The sequence below is a fragment of the Anas platyrhynchos genome, chromosome 3, assembly GCF_047663525.1.
Source record: "Anas platyrhynchos isolate ZD024472 breed Pekin duck chromosome 3, IASCAAS_PekinDuck_T2T, whole genome shotgun sequence".
Taxonomy (NCBI): Eukaryota; Metazoa; Chordata; class Aves; order Anseriformes; family Anatidae; genus Anas; species Anas platyrhynchos.
The window spans coordinates 109,219,116-109,242,899 of record NC_092589.1 but is presented as its reverse complement, the minus strand read 5'-3'; the positions used below and the strand labels follow the sequence as shown (position 1 = coordinate 109,242,899).

At 36.7% G+C, this 23,784-nt stretch overlaps 2 protein-coding genes across 7 annotated transcripts in view; one reads left to right on the top strand and one right to left on the bottom strand.

The window, feature by feature from the left end:
- Nucleotides 1–2,098: 2,098 nt before the first annotated feature.
- GEN1 (GEN1 Holliday junction 5' flap endonuclease) lies at nucleotides 2,099–20,164 on the bottom strand. Of its 3 annotated transcripts, none has more exons than XM_005015047.6 (14): nucleotides 20,027–20,164; nucleotides 17,399–17,605; nucleotides 15,486–15,672; nucleotides 14,479–14,655; nucleotides 12,839–12,949; nucleotides 10,600–10,673; nucleotides 10,012–10,100; nucleotides 9,037–9,187; nucleotides 8,884–8,920; nucleotides 8,703–8,783; nucleotides 7,335–7,465; nucleotides 5,845–5,906; nucleotides 5,092–5,235; nucleotides 2,099–4,967 (listed from the first exon to the last, which is right to left on the bottom strand). In XM_005015047.6, exons 2-14 carry the CDS (start codon nucleotides 17,557–17,559, stop codon nucleotides 3,523–3,525), a joined length of 2,850 nt encoding a protein of 949 aa, XP_005015104.2. In that variant the 5' UTR covers nucleotides 17,560–17,605; nucleotides 20,027–20,164; the 3' UTR covers nucleotides 2,099–3,522. The 3 variants fall into 3 exon arrangements, with proteins under 3 accessions (XP_005015104.2, XP_071892564.1, XP_038032351.2); XM_072036463.1 differs by lacking the exon at nucleotides 20,027–20,164 and adding an exon at nucleotides 19,432–19,571 and having other exon boundaries at nucleotides 3,384–4,967; XM_038176423.2 differs by lacking the exon at nucleotides 20,027–20,164 and adding an exon at nucleotides 18,937–18,959 and having other exon boundaries at nucleotides 3,384–4,967.
- Nucleotides 20,165–20,184: 20 nt separating this feature from the next.
- The window catches only part of SMC6 (structural maintenance of chromosomes 6), a 33,856-nt gene continuing 30,256 nt past the window's right edge, over nucleotides 20,185–23,784 (top strand). For 3 of the 4 annotated variants that reach the window (XR_002399868.4, XM_005015048.6, XM_021269218.4), the window contains exons 1-2: nucleotides 20,185–20,324; nucleotides 22,561–22,711. The gene's annotated coding sequence lies outside the window, so the exon portion shown is untranslated. Of the gene's footprint in view, nucleotides 20,330–22,560; nucleotides 22,712–23,784 lie in introns of all 4 variants that reach the window. The other variant, XM_005015051.6, reaches the window with a different exon arrangement.

The window sequence follows — 23,784 nt, the reverse complement described above, 5'->3', positions numbered from 1 at the left end:
GGGGTAGAGGGTGGAGATGGGACTTTTAAAGAACTTTTAAAGTTCTATTATTTTAATTTAGTGCCTAATCTTAAGCTAAGTGAACTTCAGTACTGACGGTAGCTACGGTGCAGGATAGGACAGCAAGAGAGCTGTGCTAAAGTGGTTCTGTCACCCATGGTAATTTTGTTTTCTTGAAACAGTTGAAGTGTTTTGTTTCCTGGAGGAAAAAAGCGCCAAATCTAACACTGAGTTTACTGTTGCACCAGTAGCACTTAGGGTCGCAGCAGCTGCCAATAATATTCTAACCGTGGTTTCCTTTTATCTGCTGATAATATAGGGCAGGATTTGCCACCTTTTTAGACATGAAAAGACTCAAGCTTGTCTCGAGTAGCAGCTGCCCTCAGCCTCTTTCACCACCACATTTTCCAAGTTTCATTCTTGATATGATAGCATAAAGCCAAGCCTGGGCAAATCCTCAAAGTTCAGCTAAATAACCAAGTAGGAAATTTCTTTGTCAACTGTCACAAAATTATTGTGTTCATTAATTCTATTAGTTAAGTAAAAATTGGTAAATGTAATGAAAATGAATATCACTCTATCAAGGTGTGAACATGATTAAGTATGCCAGTAATATTTTCCAGTGAAAAAAAAAAAATAAAAGCAGGTGCAGCTTGATAGGGGGATATACAGGAATTAGTTTTTGTTTTGTTTTGGTATTGTTCTTTTTGTCTGTTATATTTCTGTATCTATTTATTTATATATTCTATGCAAACAGTTGCTTTCTAGTTGATTCCCTATGGACCTGAAATAGGGAGAGTTACAATCACCATGAGTAATGCCAAATAAAGTATCCCTTTGCTATAATTTGCTACATTGAAGAACTAATTAGATGTTTAATATTGCTTTTAAGTGGAAATAATTGCACTTGCAATAAGTGCCATTGCACTGCTAAGACAACCTACACTTCTGGGCTGTATCTCTCCAGGCCAAAGGGATGCTGGTATCAGAAGTGATCTGTTAGCCAAAGTACAGGGGCTGCTACAGTGCTTCCATAGGAAAACTTTCATGAAGAATGATACATCTACGTGCCCCATCTCCACAGCAGATATAGTTTTATTACTTTATCTAGAGCATTCTGATACAGCTTGTTTGGGCTGACCATGACGGTAAATGAAAATAGATTTAGTATAAATGATGCATAATATTCATTTATACTTATGGCCATTTTCATATGATATTGCAGGAATATTTCCTGGAGAAGGAGGTTATGTTACACCCATTCAATTTATTTAAATACAGGGGTTGCAAAGCAGTCAGCTTTGGTACTGTAAACACAGTTCCAAAGAAATGGACCCTAATCCTCACCTTGAGTAAGTTACAGCAAAGTGAGAGGTCACAATACTTTTAAACAGTATTTTCCCCTTTGTAGCAAATGGCAAATTTAATTGTGAACCAGAAGTCTGACAAGTCACCCTCAAGGATAAACATTATGGCAATTTGCTGCAATGAGGAGCTAGAGTCTAAATGAGACAGGGCATCCCATACAGTTGTTTTCAAATCTACCACTGCTTCTGAAGTGGGGGTGGAAAACTTATGCAAAAATGAGACATTGCAAATGAAAAACTTGAAGTCTTCATGCTTTTTGTGCTTGAACTGTACTTAGAAAACCATATTAATTTATATTCATATAAAAACATAGTGTCCTCCCCCCCTCCCCCCCCAGTTATCAGTGCCTTACAACCATCTCATTTCTGATTTCCATCATATCGTAATTCTGGCCCAGTATATTTGGCAAATCATCTATTAAGGCAGCCATCATAGCCGGGTTTGGAAAGCAAACACACACACACACACACATTAAAGTGAAAAATTTTTGATGTCTCCAGTAGAATAAGGGATTGGGACACATAGAGAGGGAACAAAAGCAAGCACAGCTGTATGATGATGGTATTTTTATTCATGAAAATATAAAGGTACCAATTCCAACTTTCAGTATTCAAAATCAGCAGCAGGGCAGTAAGAGAATCAAACATAAACAACATTTTTTTCCCTCTTCCCCCCCCCAAAAAAAAAAAAAAGTTTGATCTGTCCACTACTGATCACTAGATAGGGGAGCCCCAGGTGACTGCTATGCCACTTCATAGCATTTCTGTTCTCTCACCTGCCCTCTCATGTCAGCTGCAGAGTGAGTCTCCACAAGAGACCATTTTCAAAACTGAAAACATTTCCAATATTTTTGGATTTTTTTTCTTATTTACATAATGCATATCTAATTTGGAAAACCTGCTCCAAACCAACTTTATCTACCTTTAGGCAATGTTAAGAAGCTACTATTTTTGCTAATTAAATTTTCTATTTCCTCCTTAACCACAGTTGGGAGTTTAGATTCCTAACTTCTAAAGCTTTGACCTTTATAAGGAAAGAATTGACATTTTCATTAAGGCATAGATATTCTAAGTTGATTTCTATTATTAACATTATTTGTTAGTAAGAGTGATCTTCCTTCTGGTTGGTGCATAGAAAAAGTAGTTACAAATGCTTAAATATAGGCAAGGAAACATTTCTAATAAGCTGCTGAAGACTATTTTTTTTCTTTTTGTCTATAACCAGATTGCTTGTGTATTAAAGAGGGAGGAAGAACACCTTCAAATATGCAGTGTATTCAAGTTCAAGAACAAACATTTACAGTACGTGATATTTTTAAGAGTCTGCAATGCCATTATTAGATTCTGATTTTCTGTAATTTAATCTTCATCCCAATATAATTAGAAGCAAATGTTAGATAGGATTTCACATCTTTTGTAAGTAAAAAATGCCTCGGTCTATAAGCATATGGTTATAACAGCCATGACGTTCACTTAAATAGCAGAAGTCACAGCTACAAAAACAGAATATCCTTAGATGGCTTTTTCTATTCTTTGGAAGGTGCACACACTCAAAGAGCAGTTTATTATAGGGCATGGCAGATATAAATTTAGCTACGCTGCAAGGTACATCTGCTGCATGCCTCTATCTGATCCTTTAGAGATAACCAACACAACCAGTGCCTATTTTAAAAGTAGCAAAATTAAGTTAGTTGGGCAGAATGGAAAATTTCAGTTGTAAAAAGCTCTATTGCTTTGTCTTATCAAGCATATCTAACAGCAGCACAGGCGCTGTTTTAATAGCTCTATTTTTGTAATCAGAAGGACTAATAGCTGTACATGAAGCACAACTTAGCTGGGAAAAAACAGACTTCATATTTCAAAAATAACATCTTTTGCTCCCTTGTATACTACAGAATACTGCTTACATACGAAGTTCAGAACATGATCAAGTCTAGAATAATGGGTATTTGCCTATAAGTTGTGATTTAATACTTTTGCTAACATTTTAGTTTCAAACTTTAGCACCAATATGATGTATTTCAGTACACTTGTTATTCATTATGAATTTGTCCACTTTGAACTGACAGAGCACACTGCAGAGATTTTGAGAAAGACCTCTGTAAGAGCTGAAGGTTCAGAGTTAATTGTTATCATGATCTATTTCATGAAGGACCTAATTGATTTTGATTCTTCCTTTTAGTCTTTCAGACAGGGGAAGGGGACTGTCTGCCCATGGATAAATCTGAACATCACTTTCAGCTTGCTGCACAGGACTGGAAGTGGTCAGTTGTTCTGGACTTTTGGAACAATCGATTTCCACTACACAGGAAGGTTCTGGAGATATTTGCAATGACAAATTATTACCAGATTTCTTAAAGTCTGTATTTTTCTTCCTCTGTTTAAGTATAAGTGCTGAGTCGCTGCTTGTTCTTTTGCTACTAACAGTGTTACCCCTTTTCTCTTCAAAAGATTTTTTAAACTGTCCGGTGTTCAGCTGCCTTTTTTGTTTCTTATAAACTAGATTTTTATTAGTGTTGCCATCATCACTGTCCTCACTAGAGGAACATCTGTTCTGACACACGCTCTTTTTAAAAGAAGTTTTCCAACTTACTTGAGTACAAGTTTTTGTAAAGTGATGGCCAGTTACCATATCTTCTGGCTTTTGAGATGGAGGAAGCATTTCACACACAGTATACAATGGCTCTGTTGTTTGCCCACAGGGGGCTAGAGATGTTATATTGTGGCCTTTCTGCATCATTTCATACAGGCTGTCAGCTTCTTTGCATTGATGTTGACAAATATGTACACCATATTCCCTTGAACAGGTTTCTGATAGCATAGTATTAGTTTCTTGCACTGGTTTGTTTAATGGGCATGAGGAAGAGAGAGAATCTTTATCAGGATTCAATGCTGCCTTTGTGTGCTTAAATCCTTTGAGAGGCTCTCGCTGCATTACATCTTCTAACAGCAAAGGCTTTGACTGAATAGAAGTCTTCCTAAATATACGCTCACTTAAAGACAACTTCTGAAGTTCTGCCATACCACCATCTGAAACAAAATCATCTGCACTGTCAGAATGGTCTGTATCAGACTGCAAAGCCCCAGAATATTCTGAGCTGTTTTTCCCTGTTTCATGAGGTAGTGGTTGTGAGCGCTTTATGCATGCAGTCAAGTCAGATGCTGGATCACAGCTATCGCACCCCTGGGCTGGTGAAGCACTGAAGGAAGTTCCTTCCCAATCAATACTGCTCAATTGTAGATCAGCTATTACAGAGGAAGAAGATGATCTCTCTGAACTTTTAGTAAATTGTGCTGGTAATACAGATGAGTCAGCCAACGTACCCTGTGAGTGCGAGCAAGGTGATGCAGTCAGAGAAAGCCCAACTGCTGATACTGGCATCTGAAGGCATGTTACACATGAAGCTGCTGCTATTGCTGGCTCTTTTGATTCAGAGTTACTCTGGTGTATCTCAAATTCAGGTGCAGTTTTTGTATCTGGTGTGTGGTCTTGCACAGTAAGAATTTCACTTGTAGATTTAAAATTCATTTGAGACAGAAGATCAGTAACTTCATCACAGACATTTGATAACTCTTTTTCTTTTGGTTTGTTTTTCCTGTCTGAAAAAAAAGAGGTGCAGATCAAACATGATATTGCTCAAGACTGGGAGAAATATTTGCTGCTTTTGATTCTGGTATTCTGGCAAGAACCGTAAGTTCATAAGATATAAACTTTTGGACTTACTTCTCTGTTTCTTTGCCAGAGCTTCTGACTTTTCCATTTGGTAAAGAGCAACAACATCTGGATAAGCAGCCTGAAACAAAGATGCCTCTTCTACTGTGATTACAAACAACTCCACAGGCTCATCTTCTGCATCAATGTAATGTTCTAGAACAATGAATTTATATTGGACATATATATACATGAGTATTTCAAAGGATGGGATAAGAAAGAGAAAGAACAAAAGACTTCAGTGTAAGGAAGATATGTAAAAAGCCAAACAGCACAAGGTTTGAGATTTAGCTACACTGTAACTGCTTTCTTTCTGCCAGGTGCCCGGGTCATGCAGGCACATTAAAAATAGAAGTCTGTCAAGAGGGAAGTTTCTAGCTAGTAAGCTGCCACAGCTTCAGATATATAATGAAACAAGACATGAAACACAGAGTACAGGTCTTATTAACATGTACCACAAAAAGTCCTTGAAAACAAACCCTCTTGCTTTCTTGGTAGGTAGGTAGGATGTTTTTTGTTTGAGTTTGTGTTTAGTTTTGACCTGGTGGTTGTTTTGTTTGATTGCTTTTGTTTTATTTTTTTTTTAAGTACTGCTTTTGGTTTCAGGGTATCTGAAACGTGATGCACATTTTCTACATCTTTCACAATTTCCAATCTTACCCACACATTGTTTCCTCATAAATGTCAAACTATTTTCCCCTTTCAAGAATGCTTTTGTTCTTTTCCTGTGAATTGTTCAATAACGTACATGGAAACCACACCAACCTGGTTTTTGCCACTCAATTTCAAAACAAGGAATCCCATTTTTAACACGTGTCTTGACTATCCTGTAAGAACAGAGAACATAATAAATGATTATGTTTCAACAGGAAATGTAAAATTTAAGCTATTTTAAAATATTCGAGTATTCTAATTTAAAATGTTTCTGAGCAAAAATTATCTTTGTAATAGTAAACTTAGCTTTTTAAAAAAGGTAGTTTTGTGTATAAGTTCTCTGTCTAGATTTTGAATACTGACTTTTTTTTTTAGTTGATATTGCTTAGAGTAGCAGAACTAAAAATCAAAAATGCCATTTTGTAAAATACAACCATAATACAAATTTCTACAACCACCAGGTTGGTATCTTCAGCTATGCCATGGAGAAGGCTGTTGCCATAGACAGTAAATTTCTCAATGAACAGACAGTATCACGCATATTTTTTGCAAAAGAGCATGAAGGAATCTAAGACGTGAACTGAACAGGAACTTCATGAGATTTTTTCTAAAAAATATTATCTACATCCAGGTTTTGTAGGAAGAGGCTGTTACTGACAGACTGTGACTCATTAATCCAGAAAAGATACTACCATATTGACTCTGACTGTTCTCCTTAAAATTAAGGTCTATGAAGTCTTGAAAGGCATTGAGAAACAGGGAACAACTACTAACCCTTCCTGCAATGTAAGAATTTGGGGAAAAAAAATGAATAGCAAAAAAGCCTGTCGTTTGATACTATGTCAAATAATTTCTTTAAGACTATGAAGTTAAGTTCAGGAACCTTTTGCCAACAGACACTGTAGATTCAGAAAGTTTAAGTAAACTTAAGAAAAGGGCTTAAGAAAAGATTAGATCATTTAAAAGAAAATGCTTTGAGGGCTGATGGCTCTCTAAACCTGGCTCAGAAAACTCCTGAGTAACAGAAACCTGGATGCTGGGAAAATATTCAGAGGGATGTAGTTACTTGTTTATCTTGTTTTTCCTGTGTACCCATTTTTAGTGACAGGATACCTGGCCATTTCCATAATCATAAAGGCAGCTGTCCTCAAAGAAAATGTTTAGAGAAAAACAGGTAGCAGAAATTAACTGTAAGCCAGCGAATTAATTAGACACATAACCAAATCTGCAGATGCTCATTTTGATGTTCATGCTCGTATCTTGAATCACTGAAGTCAATCAAAATTCTGTTAATAATCTGAGCAGGGAAGCAAACCTTTAAAGCTAAATTTTGAGTGTAGATCCAAGGAAATAAGGATGGTAATAGAAACTAACCATAGCAGACCCTATTAGAACTGAGGGAAACTGCTGTGTTACTTTGCGCAGCAGCAACAGCACACATATTGGCATATGGATCTAAATTTTTTAGATCTAATCAAAATAAGCACATAGCTTGAAAAACAGATGGAAGAAAACCATTATATGTTTATAAAAATGAAGAAAAACAAGAGAATTTTCCTTAAGCAACAGAGGTAAACATTAGGTTCAAGAACTCCAGTTACCGTATTGCCTGCAGTTGTTTTGAACTGATGTAGCCAGATTTTCTCTGGTTCATATCATAAAGTGTCAACAGTGCTAACAGTTTCTTACAAGCATAATCCTTTGCCCATTCCATCTTCTCAGAAGCAAATACCTGTTAGTGTAAAACAAAAACACACTTTAAAAACATTTTTACTCTGTTAGATATCAAATTTTGACAGCTGTGTAGGAGGGACACAGGACCGAACATTTAAAGTATTTTGAACATTTTATACATCTGGGTAATGCTGAGTAATATTTCACTGTCAAGTGAGGGAGCAGTTATCCTTATCTGGGTAGATTCTTCTGCTGTCAGTAACAGGTCCAGGGAACAGCTGTGTGGCTGCAACAGCGGGAATAAGACAGTTACTAAACACCTTATCAGACAGAGGACAGCTATGCAAGGAGCTGTGAAAATTACTGATTCTACACGTGAGAGGAAGTTGAATACAGACCTTCATCAAAACCATGATGCTTAACAGTAGTCTATCATGTTTTATATAACTTAACATACCAATTCAGGAAAATGAGACATTATAAAAGATCTGCCTTCAGCAGTAAAAATACATAATAAAAATCATTCTTAGAAAACAACTCCAACAGCAAGTATATACAAACATCTCCTCCTACCTTCACCCCAGAAGCCTTATTCCTCACTCTCTAGACAAAAGAACAGCCTGTAAGCCTTTTGAGCTTTGTGCACTTTGAATTAAAGGGCCTCTAAACTTGGAAATTGGCAGTATTGTGCTAAATACCGGCCTGCTATCTGGTTTTGGGAACACATGCACCATTAAAAATTAAAGCCTCTTCTGTCTGTTACATACAGAAGCTGCTAATCTTGATAATGCTAAGAAAACACTAAAAAGAAAGTTAAAGAAAAAAGTCTGCAATCATGACTTGCTGCAAGTCACATACACACTGTGACAGTATGAAGATGTAACAGGTATGAGTAAAAACAAGAGCTGTATCTGTTAATACCTTAACGAAAGGTGAGAGGAAAAAAAGTTAAACATCCCTGAAACATTATGCCATATAGCCACATAGTACTTTATACACTACAGATGATGCAACATTCTGCAACTCAATTTAATAACACTGGACAGTGAAAAAATAGAATGGCAAGTGACCCTCCCTCAAGTTCTCTTACTTCTGCTTTTCTACATACATATTTAAAATCAATTAATTTTTTGAAGTTGTCATTTTAGACTTTCAAAAGGTGTAGTATATTAAAAAGTTGTAGCAAGATTCTTTAATTCTTATTTCCAGTAAAATCACTGATCAAGATCAAAGTTATCACAGATGCATAAACAATAAAAGCCACATAGAGCTAAACACCCAGTAGCGTTATGTACCTGAAAGGACAATAAATTCGGCCTTTTGCAATCCATTATCTTGATTAATTTATTCTTGTTTACAAGAAATTCTTGGATAACCTTGAGATAAAAACAGAAAAAAGGCAATTTAAGAGAGGGAAGAAAACTGAAATTTCAATTAATTGATTAAAAGAAAAATTTCTTTAAATAGGCTTGTTACCTCAGAGAATGGAAAGCCTTCACAACTATTAGCTTTTCTGCGGGTAAAACAAATGTGTTAGAAACTGGGCACAAAGAGGAAAAATGCACAGCTTAAATTCTCACCCTGCACATGAAAACAGGGAAAAGTAGTTTATTTTCAATACACTCCTACTTTCTGATATTGTCCTCCACTGCATTTGCTTGTTTCACTTGTTCTAACTGATGCCATTCACAAGGGCAGCAGTACTTGGAGTCATTGGGTTTGCAGTATCTTGTGCTTTCGCAGAGTTTACATCCACTGCGCTCATGTTCCTTGTAAGACCCTACAGAAGCAGATATACAAATCACAATTAGAAGGCTTCCAAAGCCTTGCAATTATACAAAATTAGTAGTAAAAATATAGAATTTTGAATACATATGAATTTGAGAGGAACAGGATCTATATTCAGCTATAATAGCAGATCCGAGTGCATTAGCTATATACTTACAGTAAGAACTGACAAATACAAGACATTTTTTCTTTTTTTTTTTAATCAAGATTAATTAACAAGCAGTTTTGCACCTTATGCTGAAGAATTTAATACCTAAAAAAACCTAAGTAGTCTGTGACACCTTCACAAACATGCTAAGCAATGGATATTTGAAACAAGCTTTTTCTTCTCCAAGTGATAGCTTTGAATGAGTACAACAATCAAATGTGCTACCAAAATGAGGTTCCCTAAGACTAACTTCTTAAGAAAGGGCTAAAAACTCAACAATACTAATGGATTCAGCCCTCCTTACGCAAGACCAACTCAGACAGGGAAAAAAAAAAAAAAAGCTGCTTGTCATGTAGCACATTTTCTTCACTGACATTGTTAAAAAGGCAAGTACCTGGGATCACACAAGGACATTCTGTTAATATTCCATCTGCTATCAAAAGGTTTCACATTTGGGAAAAGTAACCCCAGCCTCAAAAAAGCACTTACATAGATACACACCGTTGAAAATCTGAATACAGCCCAGAAGCTGAATGACAAGAAAAGTAGTTTTTAATCTTTTTTTTTTTTTTTGACAAAAATCCAACCAACAAACAACCCCTCATGCTCAGAATAAAAAACAACAAATGATTAAGGTAAAAATTAAATTCAATGCTTTTTACACTGACCTGGATGATGACACTCAGAACAGTGAATTACCCTTTTAACAACCACAGTTGGATTATCATCATACTGAAATTCTTTCCATTGCTCAAATCTAGAAGGATGATATTGAAATCATTACAAAATACTGTAAAAGCTTTCGTACTTCAAACAAAACACTAAAAAGAACACTCTTTATACTTCTCAGGCATTTGCTTAAAAAGCAGTTTTCTAACTTATGAAATAGACTTTTTTTTTTGTGAGCACATAGTTGTTGGATTTCTAGTGTTGACATATACATTAAAACCAAGAAAGCATTTAGTATCCCATCCTGATCCACAACCCAGTTAAAAAAAAAAAAAATTAGCAAGTCTTTCATCAGTCCTTGTGACTTGCATTCCTAAAACACCAACATACACCTGCTAACTCAAAAGCTAGGAGTCAGCTCGTGTTTTAAAAAAATGAAGAAGCTTGCTTAGCAAATATGAAGTAAGGAATGTAGTAACCTGTCCCTCAAAAAAAAAATTAAGAGGGAAATATTAGTAACATTGTCTTGGAGATGAAGCCCATACCAGCAAGTATTAGAATAAAATCAAGGTAAATTTTCAATTTACCTTTGCAGTAAGTTTTGACCTCTCAAAGCCTCAATTAACTTTAAAGCTTGTTCTTTTCCAACTCCTGGAACGCCCTATAGAGACAGAAATATTAAACATCATTTAATGACATATAAGTATACAGATTTTTATAAATTGCCTTCACAATCTTATCAACAGAAATGATAAAACATTAACAGACATTGAGCTACACTGACAAAAATATTTTTTGACATAGTTATGTAGTCAGAGGTGACAGATTACAGCTGTACTACCAGACACCCAGTAGTTGCAAAGATAAAATCATCCATTTTCCACTACTTACTTTCTATAATTGTTTTTGTTTTTCTTTTTTTTTGTACACCATCTGCAACAAAACTACAATATGAAATACTTGAAACATTCTTGACAGCTAACTGCCAGAGAGATAAAACTTTTCAGAACTTTTGGAAAGACAAACCAAAGAATGAATCTGTCTTGGATTTTAAACTCAAAAGACTGGAATCTCAGATGAAAAATGTTTACCAAAAAGCTGTCACTTACAGGAGAGTGGCTTTATGACAAAGAAACTGCTTTACCCTTAAATACTTATGTTCCAAGAGATGACTTAAAAAATATTGCAAGAGCATTTTTCTGAAAAATAATTAAAAACCCAAACCTGAAAGAAGCCCTCCTTTCCTCTTCAACAATCACTTGCTTGATTTTGCTATTACATCTTGCATTGATTTTGCTGTTATTATATCTGTAGTATGCATGTCCTTTACAAGACTAGCCCTATAAGTAATACATGGGAACAGCAAATATTTTTTAGAAGCTAGCTCATGGGCTGATATCTAGGACTTCATAGTAAACCCTAGATATACTGAAGAGTGACAGACAATTGATTCAAAATAACCTGAATGATTTAAATCAAGAATCAGTACCACTTAATATAAACAGTATGAGTGTCCTTTCTACAGCACTACTACAAATAAACTAGTAGCTTGTTTTTATTTAAATATAATAACTGAATATATACAACTGTATGAAATAAACATATTTTCAAAACCAATTGGAAGTTGTCATTGGTTGTGCAGCCACTCAGGCAGACAGGTATTCGCCTTCTGCAAGGAAAGCATCACACATATGCAATCAACAAAGCAAGTGCAATTACAGAGTGGTCTTCTCATTTATCTTTTCTGCCAGTCGTCACACCCACAATGCACTCCTGTAGTTCAGCTTTCCCTGGAAGTTTCTATCTTTCGTTGCTTTGCCAGGTTGCAGCAACTCAAAAGACCTATCACGTATTGCTGATTGTGTGACTCCAGAAGACATATGCAAGAACCTGGCATTCCAGGAGCTAACTGCATTACAGTAAGTACCAATTAGCCACTACTTTCTGCCTCCCTCTCAGACTTGTCTTTAATAAAAGAAAAAAAAAGGTTAGATCGATGTGTTCTGTCATTCAGCATACTGTCTGTTGTTTAAAAGGACAGTTTTATCAAATTGATATACTATGATTTAAGAGTAACTAGACATCCACTGCAGTTCTGAATGGGAGCAACCGTTGCCTATGGTCACAGAATGATGAACTGTATAGAAATCAAGTTTCATACCACTTAATTTCCATTTCAAATAGCCATTCCAACACCTTCTGGTGAAAGTCTCAACAAAAATAAAATTCAAAAGCTTTCATGAAAAAGAAAAAAGTAACTAGCGAGATCCCTCTCACTTCATTCATTACCTCAAATTCACAAAGTAGGTGTCAACTATTTGAAAATCATGTAAAGTCCCCTTTTAGTTCTATCAAATATGTCCAAGCTCCATCCAGAACTGGTGCTACTAATAACTACAGTTCAAAACCATCACTACTAACTATTCCAAACAGAATAAACAGAAATGTTTTTTCTTCATTTTCCTCAGCTACTCTACTGAAAATGTACTTTACATCCTAATGGGTACAAAGTATCCTGGCAATCACTCACTTTTCACGTTTCCTCATTATCAACAATGTTGAAACTTTCATATAATGGAGGTGAAGACTACAGTCTGATATAATACATAAAATAGATTTAGAAAGATTAATGTTTATTAAATAATTTGATTATCTTTAAGCCATCAAAAATCATATATACATGTATAGTTACTAAGCATCTTCAACTGAATCTCAATAATCATGCATTGCACAAAGTTTTGTCAGCATGCACAAGTCTCCCTTGATACACTGTCTTGAAAAACAATAAACTGTAAGTACCTAATAAAAAATAATTATATTGCTTACCTTTGGAAGGTAATCACAACCCAGAAGAACAGCTAGCCCAATCAAAGACTCTCTGTCACAACCAAGCTTCTCCTTGATAGAGGACATCGTGTAACAGTCAAGATATGGTTCCTGCAAGAGAAATTTATTGTATGTTTTATTTCTACAACATCAAGGAAGGAACAGCCTTAATCACGTTCACTTTGTTTAGCCACCACTATTCACCCATGTCTTCAGGCAACAGGCCTTTCCTATAACACACGGAAGAGTCCAACAGCGAAAAAAATAAATATAAAGCCGCAATTAAAATTACAATATCATGCATGGGCACCAGATCAATAACTACAGTTCTGGACTTTCAGGTTTTAAGTGTGGGCATCAGCTGTTCAAAGAAACTAAAGTAAGAGTTGTTTTCTCTATTGCTCGCTATCTGTAGAAGAGTAAAACTAACTTTATTGAGTACTAATGGCTGTATATCTTAGGAACTGCAGTTTTTAAGTCCATATAAACCTTATAACGCGCTACTTGAATTTAAAAAAAAAAAAAAAGAAAAAGAACAAAGGAAGTCAAACTGTAACCTAACATTATACCTATGAGCTAAAAGGAACACATGAAGCCTTAAGGACAGGACTCAAACACAACAATATTAAATAATGATTAACGTGAAGAAAAAGATAGGAAGCCCCTACAAAACAAACAGAACCCTGTTATCTGAAACAGATGCCCCAAATGGACACCCGCAAACACCCACACAGAGTTACTTTTTATATCAATAGGCAGATAGGTAGTATCTTAAGATATGTAATAAAATACCCTTGAAAGATCAAGTCCACCTTCATTTTTGGTAATGAATAAGAAAGTTGAATGAAAAAAGATTTAGACTGTCTTGACCCCAAATACAGTGCCATCAAAGCAAATCATTTTCCATCAACTTTTTCCCTAGTCATTCACTAGTCATTCCTAGTGCTTTTTTTGGTTCTATTTTTTTTCCTATTATTTGAGTACCTTCTTGGCAAGTCTTTCAGATAAAGATTTAAAATTCCAACCCCAACATCATCTTTCATTTTCATTTTTCAGTTACAGAAAACTGCACTCTGAACAAGACCAGGATCACAAACTGATTAATAGATTTTTTTTATTATTTTTTTTTTAATGGAAAGGTCACAACAACTGATTGTTATACAGACAAATAATCCCTGTCCTATTCATATTCGAGACTAACAGTATTAACTGTAAATATACTTGTAATGAATAAAATAAACATGTAAGACGTAAATGTGTGAACCAACCAAAAGGCTAACCATTCCCATGTGCCCTAATTGTAAGTTTACTGGAATCAGCTATTTCAAATAAATTCTTTACTGTTGAGGAAGGAAATATAAAATTGCTACTCAGCTTTATTAGACATCACAGGACAGCATTAACACAGATGACAGTACTGCAAGTGTTCTTCAATCTGATTGTTTTGCTCTCAAATCCTGGTAGGCAGTGAATACAACAAAGCATTCCTGTCTTAAAGGACTATATTAAATAACCTCAACTACCAGATGATAAGCGTGGTGTCCAAGTAATTGTTTCAAGGCCCTCCTGTTAATTTCTACTTTGAGAAAAACTCTAAAGAGCAAGCAAAATCTCCTTCTGGCCTTAATGAAGTACAATACCTTAGCATTCATGGCAAAGTTCCTATAAACTGTTTGAGCTCCGTATAGGAAGACATCTCCATCGTTGGTAATGCACCCATCAACGTGGCCTTTTGCATTTAGGTAAGCACACATTGCCTCTGCTTCCCCTGCTGCTTGAACCCAAGGGACACCTAAACACTCTAACAGTTCCAGACACTGAAAGAATACAAAAGAAAAAAGATTGAATGCTAAATTAGATCCAGTTATTAGCATGAATTTTCTCAGGGAAGCATGTATGTCCACTCTGAAAACTGCTACTGTTGCAATGACCATGAAACACTGTATCAATACAAAAACTGTAACAGTAAACTACTTTTCCTATAAAGCAGTCAAAAAAGTACTCAACTAAGAACAATACACTAAGTACAGAATAAACACCTTCACAGAAATCTGTATGCTTTAAATGTATTTTTAGGATGTTTTCAAATTAAAAGCAAAAGAAGAGTTTATCTTCACAAAGCGACATGGTTTGCTTACTACTCAGTAGTAACACTGGGCTAGCACAGACATCTTTCAAACTGTCAGACTACTCAAAAACATAAAGCATGACAGTACAGTATTGCTGGCCGAAGACTACAACAGTTTAAGACATACTTCAATATACTAATATATACTTCCTACAAATTTTAGAACAAAAATAATTGTTTTAGAATTTAAGAATAAAACATGAATTGATACATTCAATCTACCAAAGCCATGAGAACACAGCTGGAATTTCTGTAATAAGCACTTGATTATGACAGCAGCTCACTGTAGCATAACACAAAGAACATATCAAACAAGAAAAATATTCTGACATTTCCCCCCCTACTATAATAAATTAACATATGCTGTAACGCCCAATTACAAAAGGGTTTGTTCCCTCTAACTCATAATATTGCTGACATTTGTTGCATAGAAAACTATTGAGTTCTTGTCTTTGAATTATTTAAGGTTTCTTTCTATCAAATTTAAAAAATACTGAAACATACCCCTTGATTACTCACCTCTTTTAACACGGATTTAAAATGAGATCTCCCTGTTCTTGCAAACCCACAATTCTTGGAAGATCCATAGCGCATCTCATTCCTCTTACTCATGGTGTTTGCTTTCAACTTGGGGGCTTCTCCTTCCATGACAAACACTAGTTTAATTCCCATTGATGTTAAGAAAGAGAACCGAAAAAATAGGTTTCTGCAATAAAGTAATGTGTTCCATAAGTAGAATTAGGGAATCCTGATTACTTCAGATATTTTTGTTATGTCCCTCAGTCTGCCCCAGGAACAACCTTAGCTTCCTCTCCATCTTCTATGACTCCCTTACCCCAAAGCCAACAGATTTTATCTATTTCCTTGACATAGTTTTACTAGCAACTTGTAACAGCTTTACAAAACACCTGAAAAAATATCACCTAAGGACAAGATAGATTTTTTTTTACGGAACAAAAACAGAAACAAGTTGAGAAGCCTAAATAAAATATATTCAAAGTCCTAAGTCTGCTTTCAAACACATCCGCATTGTTTTGTTTTAAGCCTGAAAATTTACTTCAGATATGCCTGCACATCTGAAGTAAATGAATGCTTTAATATTAGATACATAGATACCATTACCATGCCAATTTATTTAACGTGCAAATCTGCACCACTGATGGGAAGAATTTCAGTTTTAAAAGCAATAATAACCACTTGGTCTAAACAGTGATATTCAGAGTACTCAGGTGGCATATGCTTCTTCCAGTAATTCCTGGATGAATCTTCCAAAGAAAGTGACCAAACATTTATCTCTCTTCGATTTACAAGGAAAGACCACTATTCTGGATTTAATTTTGATATTTGTTATTGGTAAAAGAGGATAAGTTGATCTCTTGAGGCTATTTCTATTTTCAAAAATGAAAAGAAAATCAATTGATTACAAAAAAAGTTTCTGTAGAATACTTAGCAAAATAATTTGATCTCCAACTGCATGAAATCTTTTTTCCCCTGGTAGAAATCTGTCCATTCCTTTGTCTTGCTTTGGAAAAACTACACAAGAGATCCAGACTGATGTTTGCATTTCACTGCACATAGGACTTTTTATCATAGAGAAAAATTCATGTTAAGCTTCAACTTTTACCCAGTTATCAATCTGGGGTCCTAAGTATAATATTTTAAGAAAAGATTTTCAGAAGATGCTAATATTTCATATTAACAGAGTTCAACAGAAGCCACAGAAACATCTAACAGCTACTAACTCAATATTTTTGAGCTAACCAGCTAACTGGTCATTTAGAAAAAATATATGTATGATTTCATTTTTATCAGCATCATTTGCAGAAAGCTTTGAAGTTATAGCTGCTTATATGTGCTACTTTAAATTAAACATATACACCATTCCTGAATGTTGCTCATAAGCCTGAAGATTGATTCAGACCTCCCACTTAAATATGTTTAACTAAAATTTCAATTCGTATACCACATCAGGCTAAAGCATGCCTGACTCCCATTATGTTCTGAATCTACCAGCCTCCAAACTGCTGTCATAAACAGGCAGTCCACAGTACCTTCCAACACACATACTCAGAAATATATGGGAATTAGCACATTGATTTGTGCTTGCCAGTTGATAATCTTCATATTGCACAGTGCTATACCACAGCACAGTTCTGCTTATACCCATCTCAATCTTACCTACTGTTAAGGCCTCAATAAAAGATATGCTGAGCCTAAGAAATTCTCCTGTTTGCACCTAAGCACTAAGTTGGGTTCAACCAGTATGACCATGCTTTCATTTCAAATCCTTTATGAACATAGCACAAGTAATAACAGAAAACAAACACAGTCATATAAATTTTGGAGGTAAGTAGTCTTAAGTTTAGAAGTACCAAAACTAAATTATATAGCTCCAAAACTTTGGGCTACAATAATTTCTATGGATACCATACCTCAAATGTGGCTTAGTAACTACTCCAATCATCTTTTTAACAGTCTGTGCTTCACAAACCCACAAACTTAAATCAACAGCAAGTGTTTTTCCTTTAAGACTGCTCAAGCTGACAGGTTGTCTCACAGGCTCAAGGATTTGCCACAGATTAGTCACTCCCATTGTTCCACCTTCTTTGTTGTCAATGTGAACGTTTTAGCTGTGAAGACTAAACAAAATAAAATATTTTTAAATATAATATGAAATGACATAGTATGAACATTAAGTTCAGAAAATAAATAACCAGACATTATCAGTTTTGCTTTTATAAGTCAAGAGCATTTGCGATCGTGCATTCCAAATATGCAGTGACTCCATTTCACAGGTGGTTTATCACTAAATACCTTCTTTGGATTGTACATTTTAATTGCTAATAGGCTGAACATAAATAAAAATAAGCCGAAAATACGTAACATGCTTCCAAGTCTCATATTTCCCTTACACAGCTAGAAACCAAGACTTATTTAAAAAGAAAACAAAATCCACACCCCATAAGGCCATTATTTTCTGATTTGAGGCTGTAGGATTCATTTTAAAAAGATCGTATTACAGTAACTTGCATATAATAGTAGATAGAGGAATATTTACAATGACAAAAATCAAACTCTCCTTGCTAGTCCAAGATCATATTACAAGGGTTAATGGCCAAGGTTGTGGCTTAGGAAGTTAAATATCAGGAAATAATGACAGTGGGTACTTCAGCACTGGTTGCCCACAGAGGCTGCAGAATCTTCCTTCTCCGTTTCCAACATTTGGACAGCACACACTCTTAGTGGCTTAATCTAATATTGGTAGAACTTCCCTCTCTGCAAGAGAAGATGACCTCCAGAATTCCCTTTCAACAAATATTTCAGCAATTCTAAAAGTATGATTCCAGAAATGTGCGAATATGCCTATTCTTACTATTTTAAATTGCAGTACTGTGTGCCTGGCACTAAGATACTTACAATGAATGCTAGCTCACCCATTAGGAAGAATATTTCTTTATCTCTTCTTTACTTAAGCAGCTCTGTTCTCACACTACCTATAACTGGATTTCCTTTACTTCACAGTCCTTTTATTCTGGTTTTCATACCTTGCCACTTTTATATAAACAACTCTTAACACATACGTTGCTTTTCCCTCACAACACCCATCTATACCTACATTGCCTTACCATACAAAGTTTGCCTCACGCTTATTTCCTTTTCTGTCATTTCCTCCAATATTAGAAGATAAAAAATAAAATCTGGAATGTTTTGTACTTCTTGCATCCTGATTTTGAAACTACTACACGCTCAAATAACATACAGCTTTGAAGTCATGATTAGTTGAACTCTGTGATCTGCTTAGGACACGAGTAGTTATGCCACCTTGTGGCTTCTCGTGAACACGGCCACATTAAATTTATGCATCTTTCACATTCAACACCTTCAGTCTGAACAAAAAGTCTGTCTTTGTACGGTGCTTTTTTTGAAGTTTAGAATTGTTTTAAAGCAAGGTTGCTATTCAATAATGTACCGTTTCTGCTGCAGGTATTCCAGGTTGTTTTTAAATCACATTCTCAAGGAAAGATCTACTTTCAACAGATATGTTTCTGTAATCCGCTTCTTCAGTCACACAACCTGGTTTTAGTTTTATGCTCTCAGAACATTATGTAGTAACGTTGAGGGTTTTTGTTGTTATGCCTCAAGCACACGAAATGTGTTAAAATTATAAATAAAGCATGAAAACACGTGGCATAATTTAGGGTATGTTGCATGGTACCTAATTAACAGGGAAGACAAGATTAATAGTTAATACAAAAAAAAAAACACACACACAAAAAAAAACAACACATAGTTTTAAAAATCTGAAACTAAAACCAAAACAAACAAACAAACAAACAAAAAAACAATCAAATAACTTTTTCCCTATTTTGTTTCCCAACAAAATCCTGTCCTGTCCTCAGTAACATTTCCTTACTCACATTCAAAATATATTTCGGTTTGAATTATGAAAATCTGTAAGACCTACCATACATCCAGTTTCTACTTTCTGAGAGTATTCTGTAAAATATTTACGTCTGGATCCTGCATAAAGACAGACCTACTACTCCTAATAGGAGTGATCTGCCTATTCAGATTTTGAAGTTCATTCATAGCAGGTTTCTAGTCTTCCTAGAAAAGAGAAACTTCCAAAGGAGGGATGTCAAGCCTCCTTCTTTCCCCACATACTTCTAAATCACTGGAGATAAACTTCCTAAGGCTTTTCCCCCAAGAAGTCGCATGAAAGCGGAGCACCGAGACGCACATGCGCCTTCAGTTCAAACATAAAATTCCCGCCTCGGTACGAACTCGGGATCCTGAAGTAGCGCCTGAAAGAAGAGAGGAGTTCCCCGACTGCCTGCTCACAACGAGGAGACCTCTCCAGAGGCCTCCCTGCCCGATAACAAGATGCATAAAATGACTGCACGCCTACAAACCTAACGCCCCAGCCCCACACTGGCCGCAGGGGACCCAACGCCCCTTCCCACCCGAGCCCCCACAGAGGCTCGGCTCTTCCTCAGCCGCCTGCCACGCGGCAGAGCAAAGCGCAACCAAACTCTAATCAGGAATTAAAACAAATTTACCTCCCCAGCTCGGACCTCCAGGGCCCCCCAACACCACCCGCTTTCCCTCACGCTGCTCCTCAGCCCTGACAACCGCCCTCGCCCCGAGGGCAGCTCCGCCCTCGAGAAAATGGCGGGCGCCGGGAAACGGCCCCCTCAGGGAGGCGGTCGGGAGAGCGCGCAGGCGCCGCGCCCGTGGCGGCTCTTCCGTTGCAGCCAGCTGGCCGCCTCCCGCCGTGACGGGCTCGGAATCTCCGCGAGGGTGCGGCTTTCAGCCGCTTGTAACGGCCCCACCGGTCGGCGGTGGGATCGAGGAGAGGTAGGGTGAGGAACGGTTCGTCTTTATGGGGCTGGGTGAGGGGTCCTGGTGGCGGCAGTGCTGTGCTGTCAGCAGAGTAGGGCCGGGCCCTTGCTGAGCCTGCCCGGGGTGAGTGCCCAGGGGTGTTGTTTTTTGTTTTTTGTTTTTTGTTTTTTTCATGTGCCCAAGGGTGGGTTTTTTGGTTTCTGACTTGTCCCTGCGGCGGTCGAGCTGGGTGAAATTTCCCCCTGGTGCCTGCCTGCTGCTCAGGGGTAGTGTATGGGGTTTGCCCCGAGGCATCCGGCATTATAAAGGCAGGGGGAGAGAGAGATACTGACCAGGGAGCGCCTTCCTCCTCCTTTTTCTACTCTTCCTCATACTTCCCTCGTCTTTTTGCTTCTCCTCCTTCTCTTCCCAGCTATGGCAGATATGAAACTAACGTGAGGTTTCTCTCGTCCGGTGCATCTACCGACATAAGCTTTGCAATGGGGAGGTGATTGCATCCTTTCAGGTCGTCCAGGGCAACTTTTGGGACAAACAAGGAGTAACTGTGGTGTGGGAGCTGAGAGCAGAGGGATTTTGTTCCTCCCCATAGGTGAGGTAGAGCTGCCATTGCTTGCTGCTTCTCCGGCAGGTGCTTGCTAAGTGTCTGTGTGGGGTGGTACAGGCTTTGTGTGCCCGATAACATGAGCAGCTGGCTCACCAGAGGGCTGTGTTGAGAGATCTCATACCCTTTTAGTACCAAAAAAAAATAAAGGTTTTCTTGGCCGTGTATGTTTATTTCCTTTATTGTTAGAATCTATCAGAATTAATATGTAGTTCATTTATCAATACCAGCTGTGACCAGCTAGGCAGGGAGGAAGGAAGAAAAGAGGAAGAAAAATTTAGAACTGCATTGCAATGGAAACTGGAAATAGGATGCCCTGGGTTTGCCCTGGCAATGCCCTGGGCGATGCATATTGCCTCCAGTGCATGCAGCTTGTCTTCCTATACTTTGATGTTAGTAGTGTAAATAGTTTTCTATTATAACATGTAATAGTCCTAAAATAGTTTTAGACAGTATCATGTGGCACATCTTGGAATTATGGTTTCCTTTCACTTTCTCATTATGTGCATGAAAATTGTTTGTTATGATTTGTAGTGATCTTGTGATGTTTTTGTAATTGGGTATGTCTTGCCCTTATTCACTCACGGTTAATAGCTGTGGGTTTTACTCCTTATTGTGCTCTTACATTCCATGCTAGTAAAGATCATTTTTTATTAAATGAGCACTTTTCTATTGCCTTTCTGAATGACAGTCTAGTTCTCACATTATTGATGTTCCTGACTTTGTCATTGCAAGTTTCCATTAACATAATCCTATTTCATATTACAACATAACTGTACATTTAGACTTCATTTTAAAAAATACGATGTCTAGTCCTTTAAACAAACTTCTGTTAATGTTTGTCAATAGTATTCATTGTTAACTTCCCATTAGTCTATTGCATACATCAAAATACTTGTACTAATCTTTATTTTTGCCAGTTTAATAGTTTCCAGTATGATACTTGCACATTTTAATGGTCACATCTGCAGCTTTTCCTTTCCTTGACGTATTCCCAAGCTGCTGTTAAAATCATGATAAGCAGTGCAAATGTCACTACAAGTGATTATTTCTTTCAATTTAAAAGTTAATGAAGAAAATCAGTGTGTCATGGTACAAGTGATTAATGTAAAAAAAAGGAACTTTTTGTCAGAAACAGCAAGATGGTCTAAAAGTAAAGCTTGAATGTAGTATATGTCATTTTCAGTGTGCTTGCTTGCTTGCGTGTGGGGGGTTTTGTGTGTGTGTGTCTAATTATTTGTTCTTTTTGTATTTGTATTTAACTTTTCAAGCTTAGTTTCTTGTGAATTCTGATTAGTGGACTCCTTGTTGATGAGGTCAATTTCTTCTGCCTTTCTGCTTTTTTATACGCACTGTTGATCTTGCATCTTCTGGTACTTGTGATAACAATTTCAGAGGCTGTTTCAATAGTTTAAGTTTCTATTAAATTTTATCTTCAGTACTAATTCTTTGAGAGTTCTGGAGTGAAAACTGTTTGACTTCCTTATGCTTAGATTACATGAGTGAGTTTCCTTCTAGGCTATTTTGTCTTCCGTTCTCGTAGTCTCTTTTCCTTAGATGTGCAAATGATATAGCAATGGAATTCATAGCCCTGTTCTTTAGTTAATATTCATTGTAGCATTTAAGTCTTGTGTTTTCTCTTCTTTGTAGAGTGAGACTTCAGTGGAACAGCAAATTGAACAAATGCCTACCTTCACGTTTGGGTGATGGATAAATTCCAAGAGCATACAAGCAACTCCTTCCTGATTCAAGTAATATAATGACATGGTTATATAGGAAACTGAAAGTAGCACAGTAAAAGGTATGTAACTGAATGATGAAGCATATTTGCTTGCTTGTTTTTATGTGTATGGTCTTAAACTACATAACATAAAATAGAAACGGCAGATTCCCTGTAAATATTTAATTAACATTATAATAGTCCAGAGCTTAACCTGACATCCCTGATATTACTGCAAGAAGGTAAGATGGGAAGCTTATTGCATGTCTGCCTTTGCTTTGAAGTTCATCTTTTGCACTTGAGGGAAAGGGATGTATACTATTTCTTATTATTTGTGTGCTTTGTCTAAGACAGTTAATGAGGAGATAATCAAGTACTGTTTTATAAAAACCCAAAGAATACCCAGAATAGAAATTCAGAGGTCTTTAGTGATGTAACAAATTTTAATGTCTGTGGTGTTTGATATAATAAATGATATTTACTGTCTCTGTTGCTTTATGGTATGAGGTTTTCAAACTTTTTTTTTCTGTTGAAATGAGGCTAGAGTTTGACTGGGACGTTAAGCTGGCACAAGTAAAAGAAGCACTCTGTCTCCACGTTGACCCAAACATACAAATTTGTATGGTGAAATGGTTGGGAATTTAAGAAAATATGTTGTTTTTTTTTTTTTTTTCCTGCATCAATTTTCAGTGCCTTCAGTCAGTTTATTATTCTGCTTCATAAAGAGTTGCTTGAACTCAGGGAGATGAGACAGAAACAGAGGAGGCAGATGAGAGGGCTGGCTGGACTTAGTTTATCCACAGATGACATGCCCCTGAGTAACCTGAAAATTGCCATCCTGCTACTGAAAATTGCTATCCTGCTACTGGCTGAATGCTGGTGACGGTGACAGCCAGTCATCAGGTGCTCCAGGAATTCAAGCTGGTGTTTTACCCTGTCCTGTAACTGATAGGGTCTGGAGCATCCTGGGGAGAGTCCTGGAATAGAAGACTGCAGGAGCAAGAGCCCAGGCAAGCCTTGAGAAGGAACCATGGAGAAGCTATGGGCATGCCTGAGGACTTTCACTGAGTAGGGGTCCCCTGGGACCATACATTGCATGGCTGGAACCACTGTGCCTGCCCACGTAAATTTCTGTTGAACATTGTTGTCTTCCC